Source organism: Pan paniscus, chromosome 12 (genome assembly GCF_029289425.2).
Source record: "Pan paniscus chromosome 12, NHGRI_mPanPan1-v2.0_pri, whole genome shotgun sequence".
NCBI lineage: Eukaryota > Metazoa > Chordata > Mammalia > Primates > Hominidae > Pan > Pan paniscus.
In genome coordinates this window covers 52,797,804-52,812,281 of record NC_073261.2, presented here as the reverse complement: position 1 = coordinate 52,812,281, position 14,478 = coordinate 52,797,804, and the positions used below count along the sequence as shown (strand labels likewise).

Below are 14,478 nucleotides of genomic sequence, written 5' to 3'. Positions count from 1 at the left end.
ACATCAAGAATATACAAAATAAATGATTTTTTGACAATAGCCAAGACTACACAATGAGGAAAGGATAGTCTCTTCAACAAATGGTGTTGGGAAAACTAGATATCCACATTTAAAAGAATAAAGGTGGACCTTTTCTTTACACCACATACAAAAGTTAACTCAAAAAGGGTTAGTGACATACATGTAAGACCTTAAAACCATAAAACTCCCAGAAGAAAACATAAGGGGAACGCTTCAGGACATTGAACTTGGCAGTGATTTCTCAGATGTGACACCAAAAACACAGACAACAAAAGCAAAAATAGACCAATGAAACTACATCAAACTTGAAAACTTCTGCATGGCAAAGTAGACAAGAGTGTGAATAGGCATTCTACAGAATGAGAGAAGATATTTGCAAATCATGGATCTGAGAAGGGATTAGTATTCAGAATATATAAAGAACTTATGCAACTCAATAGCAAGAAAAACCCAAACAACTTATTTTTTAAAACACGTAACTTATTTGAAAATGAGCAAAGGACTTGAATAGACAATAGAAGATATACAAATGCCATATCAAGCATATAAAAAGATGCCCAATCTCTCTAATCATAAGAGAGATGCAAATCAAAACCACAATGAGATATCACTCACACCTGTTAGGATGACCACTATCAAAAGAAAAAATAGCAAATGTTCGTGAGGATGCAAGGAAATTGAAACCCTTGTTCACCATTGGTGGGAATGTAAAATGATGTAGCTATTATGGAAAATATTATGGAGGTTCCTCAGAATAATAAAAAAGAATTAGTATATGATCCAGCAATCCCACTGCCACTGCTGGGCATATAACCTAAGAATTCAAAACAGGACTTCAAAAAGCTACCTGTATACTCATGTTTATTGCAGCGTTATTTATAATCAAGAGGTGGAAGCAACCCACATGTCCATCAACAGATGAATGTATTAAGAAAATGGGAATTATTTGTCAATAAAGAAAACATGTTACATACATATTTGTATTGTGTACAATACAAATAGTGTATTGTGCAGCCTTAAGAAAGAAGGAAATCCTATCACATACTACAAGGTAGGTGAACCTCAAGAACATTATACTAAGCAAAATAAATCAGTCACAAAAAGATAAATACCATATGGTTTCTCGCAAATGTTGCGGGATTTAGGAGGATGAGAGAGACCTTAGGTTTAAACAGGTGAATCTTTTATTGAGTGCACTCAGGCCCAGCAGACTCACGTCCAAAGGCTGGGCCCAGAAAAAAGACAGCACTTGACTTTTATACACACTTCACAAAAGGGGGTGGGCTAGCTTGAAGCAAGCTTACAGTGGCGTGAAAGCGGGGATACAGAAGCAGGACAAAGACAGTTAATCAAATTGTAACAGGTTCATAACTCAGGATTGCACATAACCGTTGCTATGCAACCCACATGTCCATTATCTAGGTTTGTCTGGGCACGGGCTTATCCCATAACCTTCACTATGGTGCCCAGGCAGCTGTAGTTCAGGCCTACTCAGGCTTCTCATGACCTTCATTGTACTTCTTAGATAAAACAGAATACTTGAAGTCACTAGTTACAGAGAACAGGAATCTATAAACTCATTCCATAAAACAAAGGAAAATTTGTTTTTTCTTCTCCCTGTGTTGAAGGAGTGCTGGGAGAGTCTCCAGAGCACATTACATAATATTACCAAGACTTTTCCTGGGTCTGGGCTGTGCCTGTTGCTGCCTCTGGGACAAGTCAGCCTAATGCAGGAAAACTTATTTCTCTTTCTTTTTAATTTTATTTTTCTTTAATTTCCCACCTCAATATGAAATATCTAAAGTAGCTGAAATCATAGAAACAGAAAGTAGAATAGTGATTGCCAAGGCTTGTGAGAGGGTGGACAGAGAATTAGTATTTAGTAGGTATAGAGTTTCAGTGTTACAAGATGAAAGAGTTAGAGATTGTTGCACAACAATGTGAATATACTTAACACTACTGAACTGTACACTTAAAAATGGCTAAGATGGTTAATTTAATGTCATACTATTTGTCACACACAAAAATAATACATAAGATGAAGAAATATAACATTGCAACTTTGCAGGGGTTAGTGTGGGAGACATAGCTTGCAAAAGAAAGATGGAAATATAATCTGTAAAAGCATACTCTAGAAGATAAGAAAATTTTTTCTAAATGTTTTACACTCTGAATAATTTTAGAAGACATGAAGTATATGAAATAAAAATTGATAGAATAATGAAATGAAAAGGGAGATTTAGGGGATAGAACAAAATGAAATGAAAAAAAAGTACCAATTAGAAGAAAGAGATGAAAGCAATTAAAAAAAAATGATGGAATTTGAAGGCTGACAGTGAAAATCCAACACAATGATATCTGTTGTTGCCTCTAAAGAAGATAATAGAAAAATAAAGATATAAGGAAGAATGGAACTTACAATTGTATGTATGTATGTATGTATGTATGTATGTATGTATGTATTTTTAGACATGGAGTCTCATTCTGTTGCCCAGGCTGGAGTGCAGTGGTGTGATCATAGCTAACTGTAGCCTCAAACTCCTGGGCTCAAGTGATCTTCCCACCTCAGCCTGTAGAGTAGCTGGGACTGTAGGCACATGCTACCACACCTGGCTTGAACCTGCAATTTAAAAGGACGTACCAAGTCCTAGGAAAATTTTGTATATAGCGTTCAATACTGAGATGTATGTTTGCGATAGTACTGAACTTTAAAGAAAAAGAATGAATCATGCAGGCCTCCATACAGAAAAAACAAGTAGAAAATGCTAAAAGACAGGGGGACAGGCAGAGGACAGGGAGGTTAAAGGAGGTATAAATGAGCAAACTTCACCTTTAAAGTTGTAAAATCAAAAAATACATGTGTAAGTAGTTATAGTGTTGAAAATTATAGGCCAGATGCGGTGGCTCATGCCTGTAATTCCAGCACTTTGGGAGGCTGAGGTGGGTGAATCACCTGAGGTCAGGAGTTTGAGACCAGCCTGACCAACATGGAGGAACCCCATATCTATTAAAAATACAAAATTAGCCGGGCATGGTGGTGCATGCCTGTAATCCCAGCTACTCAGAAGGCTGAGGCAGGAGAAGCGCTTGATTCCGGGAGACAGAGGTTGCAGTGAGCTGAGATCATGCCATTGCACTCCAACCTGGGCAACAAGAGTGAAACCCCGTCTCAAAAAAAAAGAAAATTATGAAATTTACCCCTAAAAGAGTTAAAATTAAACTATAAAACATCCAAAATATTTAGAAAAACAGGTTAGCATGGAGGTAAAGGGAGGGAAAAAGAAAACAGTAAATTTGTAACAAAAACAAAAAATTGCCATAAAATGAAAGACAGCAAAGCATGCAAGTCTATATATAAGTAAACTAAATTCACCTATATTAAAAAAAAAAAACTTCTTGGATTATATTAAAAAACAAACCCAGTTCCATGCTATATAACAAACATATCAAAAGTAAAATTACTGAGAAAGGTGGAAAGCAAAAAGAAAACTTAGAGATGTATCAAAAAGAAATTTGGGGACATTAATATAGATGAGGTTAAATTCACCAAAAGTTTTGCAGGAATTGAAGAGGTATATTTTTATACTGATTTGCAATCCACAATGAGGATATTTTGCATAAATCTTTAAACATCAAATAACTTAGCATAAAAAATTCATAAAACGAAAACCAGGAGCTCAATCAATAAGGAAATTTATGTTGCCTTAAAAAAGAATGAAGGAGGGCGGGGTGCGGTGGCTCACTCCTGTAATTCCAACACTTTGGGAGGCTGAGGCGGGCGGATTAAGAAGTCAGGAGATCAAGACCATTCTGGCTAACATGGTGGAACCGCGTCTCTACTAAAAATACAAAAAAATTAGCCGGGCATGGTGGCGGGCGCCTGTAGTCCCAGCTACTCAGGAGGCTGAGGCAGGAGAATGGCGTGAACCTGGGCGGCAGAGCTTGCAGTGAGCCGAGATCACGCCACTGCACTCCAGCCTGGGTGACAGAGCGAGACTCCGTCTCAAAAAAAAAAAAAAAAAATGAAGGTATGGAATTATATGAAAACAACTCTTAGGATGGATTGTGAGGCAAAAGGTGCTTAACAGGGGGATTGGACGGTGGAATTTGCTTGTAGGGAGAAAAAAAATAAAATAGACAACCCTAGGAAATCTTCAAAGAGAAATGGACAAATACAAAATAATACTGGGGAGCTTGAACACACATAATTAGCTTATGACAGACCGTGGAGATGAAAATTTTTTTTGTAAGTGAAGTTTAAAAACACCTGGGAATAATACAAGTAATGAGGTTGATGTGGGGTGTGTGTGGCTGTGTGTGTGTGTATGTGTGCGTGCATGCATAAGCCTATATGGGTTAAACTTAAAAAAAAACCCTTTCCAAAAGACCATAGAAAATTTTTTCATACAGCTTTATTCAGATATAATTTACCCATTTAAAATATGTAAGGCTGGGCACAGTGGCTCATGTCTATAATCCCAGCACTTTGGGAGGCTAGGGTGGGTGGATCACTTGAGATCAGGAGTTCAAGACCAGCATGGTCAACATGGCGAAACCCCGTCTCTACTGAAAATACAAAATATAGCCGGGCATGGCAGTGCATGCCGATAATCCCAGCTATTCAGGAGGCTGAGGCAGGAGAATCACTTGAACCTGGGAGGCAGAGGCGACAGTGAGCCAAGATCACGCCACTGCACTTCAGTCCAAACGACAGAGCAAGACTCCGTCTCAAAAAAAAAAAAAAAAAAAATCAAACATGTAATTCAATGATTTTTACTGTAATCACAGATAAGTGCAATCAACCATCACCATAATCAATTTTAGAATATTTTCTTCACTTCAAAAAAGAAACCCTGAGACTTAAGCAAATACTGATCCACTTTTTGTCTCAGTAGATTTCCCTATTCTGGACTTTCATACAAATGGGACCATTAAGTTGGGGATATAACATGAAACTTAGGGCCTGCCCATAATGAAAAATGTTAAAGGAAATTCCCATGTAAAGTAGGCCTCCAGTGGGGTACACTCTTACTATAAGAATAAAAGATAAACACGTCCATGTAGAAGGGGACAGTAAGAAAACTGCCTGTTTTAACCTTGATAATGAGTTTGGGGAGAGAAGACAAAATTTATCCTCAGAATTTATAACCACAAACTAGTGTTCACACAGATTTACAGTCATTAATTTTGTACTGGTATAATTTATTAGTGCAGTAAACTACATGTGTGTTCTGAAAAATCTCAAGCCCAGAATTTAACAATGGCAGTAGGTTGGTATTGCAGACTCACATGCCTTTCGGATGCAAATGCACATCTCTCTGAAGAAACTTCAACCCAGACCTAAAATACCCTAAATTCCCTAAAATACCAAGCTCATAGTCAAGGCACTATTAGTAGAAACAGTATCAACAACAAGAAACAGAAATGAGACCCACAATGACAAATTTCCAGGATTCCTTGGCAAAATGCCTGATTCTCAGACTGGGACAGGAAATATATTAGATGAGCCTGAACCCTTTTGTGGTGCCAGAAAGTAAAGAAAAAAAAATGCACAGGGATGGGGAATATGTCAGTGGAACACAGGGACCAAGTAAAAAACTTCCCAGTGGCTAAAGCTGGGACAATTTCTGTAGTATAGCAATAGTATTAGATCATAACCAAAGTATAAAATAAATACCTATGAGTCTGTACTGATATAAGTAAATGATTTAATAAATAAATGGGGGGAAATGACAAATCTCCTGTGCAGAATTCTAAATAATGTATGTAGATATTCCACCATCAAGGAGGTGGAACATAACTCCCACTCTTAACTAATGGGTTGCACATAGTAACTTCCTTCCAAACAGTGTATTTTTATAGGAAGGGGGAAAAAGAATAACTGTATAGTGAAGAATTCTGGCAAACACTGGCTCAGCCAGGTCATCAAGATCATCATCAGTAGTGGTAAGTCATGTTGATAGTATGTACCCTTAATATGTAATGAGAAATATATTTTAACTTTGAAATCTTCTTCCCAAAAAACCCATAACCACAGTCTAATGAGAAAAACATGAGACAAACTCAGATGAAGGACATTTATACTTGACCAGTACTTCTCAAAACTTTCAGAGTCATGAAAAACAAGGGATGCCTAAGAAATTCTCACAGACCTAAGAGAAGCCTAAGGAGACATGATAATTAAATGTAATGTGGTATCTTGGATAGAATCCTGGAACAGAAAAAGAACAGTATGTACAAAACAAGGCAACACAAAGTATGGACTTTGGTTAATAATAATGTAACTTTATTGATTGATTCATGGTAATATATTGTATTAATGTAAGGTGTTAATAGGGGAAACTGGGTATGGGGTATAGGTAATCATCTGTACTGTTGTCACCGTTTTTCTGTAAATCCAAATTATTCTAAAATTAAAAGTTTATTTTAAAAAATTAATGCATTCTGACATTAAAACAGGTGGATAGATAAATGATAAATAAGAAATTTCATCTTCTTAAAGAAAACACTTTACAGCTTCTCTTTGGCATAACCAATTTGCTGGCATTACTGCTCTTGCACTTTGGGGCCATTACTAACTACAGTTAGGGTTACTTGAACACAGGCACTGCAGTATCATGACAGTCACCCTGATAACCCAGACAGCTATGAAGTGCCTAAGGGGCAGGTAGTGTAAATGTACGGACATGCTGGATAAAGGGAGGATTCACATCCTAGGGTGGGATGGAGCAGGATGACAAGAGATTTCATCATACTACTCACAACGACGTGCAATTTAAAACTTATGAATTGTTTCTGGAATTTTCCATTAAATATTTTTGGACCATGGTTGACTATGGGTAAATGAAACCTTAGAAAGCAAAACCACAGATAAGGGGGACTACTGTATTCACACCTAATGTGTGGGGTTTCCCCTCACGTTAAGCAGTTCTGACACTGACAACCTGTACTTAGCACAGTCCCCACAGGTTATGGGTTCAGTCCCACAAGACTGCCCACCACTTCAGATACCAATTGCATGGCTTGGCCTCCTATACTTCTGACCAACTAGCTCCAAATTGGGGTGGTGGGGAGAATCCCATGACCCCCTCCTCAGGTTTGGTAATTTGCTCGAATGGCTCAGAAAACTTAGGGAACGTTTTCTTACATTTCCTGATTTTTTATGAAGGATATTTCAAAGGATATGCATGAACAACCAAATGAAGAGATACATGGGCAAGGTATAGGGAAGGTGCACAGAGCTTCCATGTCCTCTCTGGGCCTGCCATCCTCCCAGCTTCTCCTGTGTTCACCAGATGTGAAGCTCTTCAAACTCTGTCTGTTAGGGTTTTTATGGAGGTGCCATTACATAGGCAATATTGATTAAATCATTGGCCATTGGTGATTGGCTCAACCTGCAGTCCCTGTCCCCTCTCCAGAGATCAGGGGTTGGGGCTGGAAGTTCCAGCCCTCTAAACATATGGTTGTTCCCTTGGTAAACAGGCCCCCCATCCTAAGGGGCTTTCCAAAATTCACCTCATTAATGTAAACTCAAGTGTGATCAAAAGTGACTTGTTTTGAATAACAGACCCTCCTTGAACCTTTATCACTCGCTCTTGAACTGTTTCAAGAGCCAAGTACAAAAACCAAATGTCATAATAAAAGATGCCCCTATTGCTGTTATCACGTTTTCCTAAATGGAAATTACAAGAGTTTTAGTAGTTCTGGCCAGGAGCTAGGGATAAGGCAAAATATGTATTTATTATATCACAGTATTACAATTTACAGGGTATTTAAATGAATTATACAGTGATAATAGTAAAAGGATGCTACTGGGACAAGAGACTGATACATCAGTGAAAATACTTAAATACAGTGGGCACTTACTCTATGATAAAGGTGCCATTTCAGATCCATTTGTAAAAAGATGGATTATTCAACAAATAATGCCAAGATGCTTTGCCAGCCATTTAGAGTATCGTGAGAATTTTAAGTTGTAGCCCTACTTTACTCCTGTCACCAAAATGCAAGTATAAAAGATCCAAGTATAAAAAAGAGATCATAAAAGTTCTGGTTATCTGACTTTTCTAATAAATTTGAGCAGAAGAAGGCTTTCAAGGTCTGACAAAATCTTGGAGTCATAAAGCCAAAGATTTGATAAATGTATATATTAAAATTAAAGTGTCTTCATGGTAGAAAATATCATAATGCAAAATCAATTTATAAATGAATAATGGGAAAACAATTTTAAAAAATTGAGAAACTGAGAAAAGGGGCTAATTTTCTTACTATGCAAAGAGCTTTTTACAAATCAATGACAGCCTAAAAGGAAAACAAAGGACCTGAACAAAAAGCTTATAGTAAAAGAAATGCAAATGGCCATTAAAGATATGAAGAAATACTTAACTGTCTTAATAAAGAATGTACTAAACCACAAATTTTGTTTTACCTGTCACAATAGCACAGATGAAAAGATTTGATTATCCTTAGTATTGTTGAGTACATGGGGAAACATTCATGTACTCTTAAAAGACTATTATTAGAAGTGCAAATTTGTTGCAACATTTTTGAAAGTGTGGAACAATTGGATGATATCTAACTAATGTTGAAATAAATATTCCCTTTTCACCCAGACTTCCATTTAAGGGAATTACAGATACACAGATAAAGTTGTACCTAGAAAAATAAAATGAAGCTACACATAAACACACAAACAAATGTTCACTGCAGCATGCTTTGGAAGAATAAACTATTGGAAACAACCTAAATATTTAGTTAAATTTTGGTAAAGTAAATCAGTTTAATGTAAAATGTTTGTAGATGCACAAAATCTTGCTTTGAACAAGTAGTTTTACTCTACTTGGCAGGAATTTTTCTATAAGAAAACTTGTTTAATATTGGTTATCACCAGAAAGTGGAACTAGGAGGTTCAGAGATAACCAGGAGAACTTTACTTTTCATATTAAATTTGTCTGCATTATTTGAATATTTTGCATGTTTAATTTTTAAAAGTCTGCAGTTCTAGGTATGAAAGAAATATTTAAAAATAAATGAAAAGCAGTAAATGATATTTTCATGTACTTTTATATATTCGGGGAGAATTTTGCAAATGTTATGCGTAAAATTAATTCCATTATCAGAAGTAAATAACTACTTCAACTTATTTGACCTTTACTCTTAACAAAGTGCCATGAGATGATGGTGATTATCAAATCCTGTTGTTTTATAAAGCCCTTTATACTTAAGGAATTCAGCTTGCTGCTGCTTCTGCTTCTTCTTTTTTTTTTTTTGAGATGAAGTCTCGCTCTGTCGCCCAGGCTGGAGTGCAGTGGCACGGTCTTGACTCACTGCAACCTCCACCTTTTGGATTTAAGCAGTTCTCCTTCCTCAGCCACCACAGTAGCTGGGATTGCACGTGTGCACCACCGCACCTGGCTAATTTTTGTATTTTTAGTAGAGATGGGGTTTCACCATGTTGGCCAGGCTGGTCTTGAACTCCTGACCTCAAGTAAGCCACCCCCATTGGCCTTCCAAAGTGCTGGGATTACAGGCATGAGCCACCGTGCCCAGCCTTCAGCTTGCTTATTTTCTACTATTCTCTCTGTATTTTACTTCAGTCCCAGGCTGGGAGGACTATGTTCATTGAAAATACTGATATTAGGGAATAAACATTTTAGAGCAATGTTATCTATTTCCTTATTGTTTTACTTACTGCTTTAATGAATTCTAGATAGGCCTTCAAATTTTTGCTTTATTTATCCTGTTGCCAAGGTATCCTTCCTGAAATACAGCCATAATTATGTTACTCCCCTGTTCAAAATGGTATACTGGCTCTTCATTTCTTTTAAGAGTAAAATTTAAAGTCTTTGGCCTAGTGTTCCAGGCCCTGTAGAATTTGGCCCCAAATAACCTTTGCTACCTTACTTTCCTCTGCTTTATAAATGAAATAAGCCATACATACTGAATATTTGCATTCTCCCTTATTGCCTCAGTGCTTTCCTACTTTTATGCTTTTGCTCATGCTATTTGATGAAGCAGGGGAAAGGCCAGCACAATTGAAGTATAGTTATCAGGAAGAGTGGTACAAAATGAGGAAGAAAAGTTATGTATACTTGTACTTCTTGTTAAGGAGTTTGGGCTTTGTTCTCAGTGTAAGAGAAGGTCATTGAAAATTGCTAAATAGAAAATGACAAGTCCAGCTTACATTTTAAAAAGACTACTTTGACCACTATTTGACAAATAGATTGGAAAAGTACAAGAAGGGACAGGAGACCTATTAGAGACTTGCAGTATTGTGACAGGAAATAGAAATAGATGTGTGATTGTTTGGTGAAGGATTAATGACAGGAACAGGAAGAGGAGGGAGTTGGAACTATCAAGAATAACTCCCAGATTTTGGCTTGGGCAGTAGGATGATGTGCCATTCACAGAGATGTGGAAGACTAGGGAAGGTACAGTTGTCAAGGAGGCTAGAATAGAGTTCAGTTAGATGGCTGTGACATCCAAGTGGATATATCATGTATATAGTTGGAACTCAAGAAAAATCATAGCTTGAAATGCAAATTTAAAAATAAGTAACAGCATGAAAATGGTACTAAAAGCCACAGGGAGAGATGAGATTACCTAGAAAGAGAATATAGAATGAGAACATTTCCTGGAAATTGGCCATACATTGAGGTCATTGATCATATTAGCAAGAGCACTTTTAGTCCAGAAGTATGGCTGTACTCTGCAGTAATTTGAAGAGGGAATTGGGGTAGGGAGAGAGGTAAAGGAGAGGAAAATAGGTTCCTCTTTAGAAGCTTGGCTATGAAGAGGAGCAGAGAAGTGGGCCAGTACCTGGAGGAAGATGTGAGGATTTTCTAAACATACATACTAAATGATGTTTTCAAGCCATTGGAAGAAATGACCCAGTAGAGAGGGAGAACCTGAAAGATAGAAGAGAGATATGATAGGGAAAGGAAGCAAGGTCTGGAAGGGAAGATGAGTTGGGCTCCAGAGCAGCATTGGAGGAACTTGCCTTTAAAAGAATGGGAGAGGTGGTGTTGTCTCTGTATCTAGAAAGGTTATGGGAGCAGGTGGATTGGCATAGGTGGCAGCTGCCTCAGGACATCCACAGAAAGTGATCCCTCAGCCCAGAATGTTCTTCTGCCTGTTTGTTTGTTTAGCTCTCATTTTTACTTCACATCTCATCCTCCTCAGAATTCTTCTCTAGCTACCATTTCCCAGTAAAATTTCTCTTATATCAGCTTGTTTTTGTTCTTTGTAGCCCCTAATTTAGAATTATATATTTGTTTGCATTTGTTCAGTGCAGAAGCTGCAATCTCAAGAACCTGTAGAATCTAAATGAAATCTCCCAATTTTTAAGTGTTGCTAGATAATTCTAAAATTGTATAGTCTACATACTTTAGGTATAAATGCAGGCCCTGTGTGTCCCACTCTACTCTGGGGAAGTCCGTAGGGATTCCTAGAGTATTTCATGAAAACTCTGCTTGCCAGTAATCTATAGTGTGGGTGAAAAGGATCCCATCATTGCATGTGTGTATCTTTGTTTCTGCCCATGATGTAGAACTCTAAAACAGTGTTTTGATGTCATATCAGAGATTAGAATTAGGGTTTATGATTGTGTCTTAGCTCATTCCTGCTGCTGTAACAAAATTCTGCAGATCTAAGATCAAGGCACCAGCAGATTGGGTGTCTGGTGAGAGCCCAGTCTCTGCTTCCAAAATGGTGTCTTGTTGCTTTGTCCTCACGTGGTGGAAGGCAGGGAAAGGCCAAACAGGAGCCTTCAGGCCAAAGGGCACTAATCCCATTCATGAAGGTGGAGCCTTCATGACCTAATCACCTCCTACCTAATACTATTATATTGGGGATTATGTTTCAACATGAATCTTAGAGGGACGCAAACATTCAAACCATAGAAAATTGTAAGATATTACATCTAAAAATGTCAAAAAATGAAGATGGAAAGTGGTAAATTTTATGTGTTTTTTACCACAATAAAAAAAATTTGGAAAAAAAGTCAAGATGGTCCACAGAAAAGGAATTTCAAAGGGCTCTAAAACATGTAAAAAGGGTTTTTAAAAAAATTTATCCATTTAATTACTGATTATGAGAATGAAGTGTCAGGTTTCTTAGCTGAATATGGGGTTACCAATATCTGTCAGGTTTAATAGCAGGATTAATTAAAAAAAAAAAAACAGATGCAGAGCGTATGTCATAACACCCTACACAGAACAGGTGGTAAATACATATAGCAGTTGCTTTTATGATCTGGAGAACTGAAGTGCCTTCCTCCAGGTCACGTAGCCGGTCAGTGGCAGAGCCCAGGCCAAAATTCATGTCTCTTAAACTTTTACTGTACCAGCGAGGCTACTAAGAACAAGGCATCAGTCTGTTGTGCAGGCAGTGAATTTTCTGATACCTTATATAAACTGTTCTTTCCTTTAGTCTTTGTTCTGTATCTAAAGAATTGTGAATAGTATTTCTAAACAGAATGCTAATTTTTTAAGTTCTTTCAAAATCTTTTCTTCTCCTTTTCAGAGTCCGAATGTCATTCAGAATTTGAAAATACTACCCGTTCTGTCTTCAGGTCAGCAAAGTTTTACATTCATCATCCCGTACACCTACCAAGTGATCAAGATATTTGCCATGAATCTTTGGGAAAGAGTGTTTTCATGAGACATTCTTGGAAAGATTTCTTTCAGCATCATCCAGACAAACATAGAGAACACATGTGTCTTCCTCTTCCTTATCAAAACATGGACAAGACTAAGACAGATTATACCAGAATAAAGAGCCTCAGCATCAATGTGAATTTGGGAAACAAAGAAGTGATGGATACTACTAAAAGTCAAGCTAGAGATTATCCAGAACATAATGGACAAATTAGTGATCCAAAAAGGGATCAGAAGGTCACCCCAGAGCAAACAACTCAGCACACTGTGAGTTTGAATGAACTGTGGAACAAGTATCGGGAGCGACAGAGGCAACAGAGACAGCCCGAGTTGGGTGACAGGAAAGAACTGTCCTTGGTGGACCGACTTGATCGTTTGGCTAAAATTCTTCAGAATCCAATCACACATTCTCTCCAGGTCTCAGAAAGTACACATGATGATAGCAGAGGGGAACGAAGTGTGAAGGAATGGAGTGGTAGACAACAGCAGAGAAATAAGCTTCAGAAAAAGAAGCGGTTTAAAAGCCTAGAGAAAAGCCATAAAAATACAGGCGAGCTTAAAAAAAGCAAGGTGCTTTCTCATCATCGAGCTGGGAGGTCTAATCAAATTAAAATTGAACAGATTAAATTTGATAAATATATTCTGAGTAAACAGCCAGGTTTTAATTATATAAGCAACACTTCTTCGGATTGTCGGCCCTCAGAGGAGAGTGAGCTGCTCACAGATACTACCACCAACATCCTTTCCAGCACCACTTCTGCTGTCGAATCAGATATATTGACCCAAACAGATAGAGAGGTGGCTCTGCACGAAAGGAGTAGCTCTGTTTCCACTATTGACACTGCCCGGCTGATTCAAGCTTTTGGCCATGAAAGAGTATGCTTGTCACCCAGACGAATTAAATTATATAGCAGCATCACCAACCAACAGAGGAGATACCTTGAGAAGCGGAGCAAACACAGCAAGAAAGTGTTGAATACAGGTCATCCCCTAGTGACTTCTGAGCACACCAGAAGGAGACACATCCAGGTACATGGCTACAAATTCCATCTGGCAATGTGACTGCCCTCTTCATGGACTTTTTAGTTAAGCTTTGCACACAGGTGAAAAAAACAAGCCATTTGCCCTTTCCTCTCTATACCATTTCTTACCAACTGGAAAAGAGTGAGAAAGTGTAGTACAGTGCTATTGTGAGTTGTCATTATTTTCATCAACATTCATTTACGAATTACCTTTTGAATGAAGGGCTTTGCTGCTAGATCCTTCACAGTCTGCAAAGTTTACCCCTGAAATGGGGGAGCTTTGAGGTTAGAATGATCTCTATCCTGAACAATATTGCCGGGTTTATGTTTATTTGGTTTTTTTTTTTTAATTCATTCCTCTCTGTCTTTCAGGAAATATATTTGAGGTTCTTTTAAACACACACACACAGACAAACACATAAATAATACAGGTTTTTTTTTTTTTGTAATTGAAGAATGGAGTTGATTTGAAAAATTGAAGCTGGGGTGAGCTACAATATGATTTTTTAAAAATAAGTAAATAAGGAATTGTGAATAATGGAAAGACAAGTCAAAGCCAGGAGGAAGATAAATAAGCCTTGTGGATATGGTTGCTAGAAAAGAGCTACAAATTTGGCTTTATGTTTTCTAGCACTTAGTGTTGCTAGAATTTTGTGATCAGTAACATTCACTTTTTAATATAAAAAGAGAACAAAATTTTTAGAAACATTACAGATTTCTGATACAGAGACCTAAGATAAATTTCTCTCATCTGTCTTCTTAAAGAAGGCACCACAGTG

At 37.5% G+C, this 14,478-nt stretch overlaps 1 protein-coding gene across 1 annotated transcript in view; it reads left to right on the top strand.

Annotated features, from left to right (window-relative positions):
- The window catches only part of ALMS1 (ALMS1 centrosome and basal body associated protein), a gene marked incomplete at its 5' end in the record, with an annotated part of 232,273 nt that overhangs the window by 182,278 nt on the left and 35,517 nt on the right, over positions 1 to 14,478 (top strand). The window contains one exon of the mRNA XM_034953388.2: positions 12,544 to 13,706. Within this exon, the coding sequence (XP_034809279.2) occupies positions 12,544 to 13,706 (1,163 nt within the window). The remainder of the gene's footprint in view (positions 1 to 12,543; positions 13,707 to 14,478) is intronic.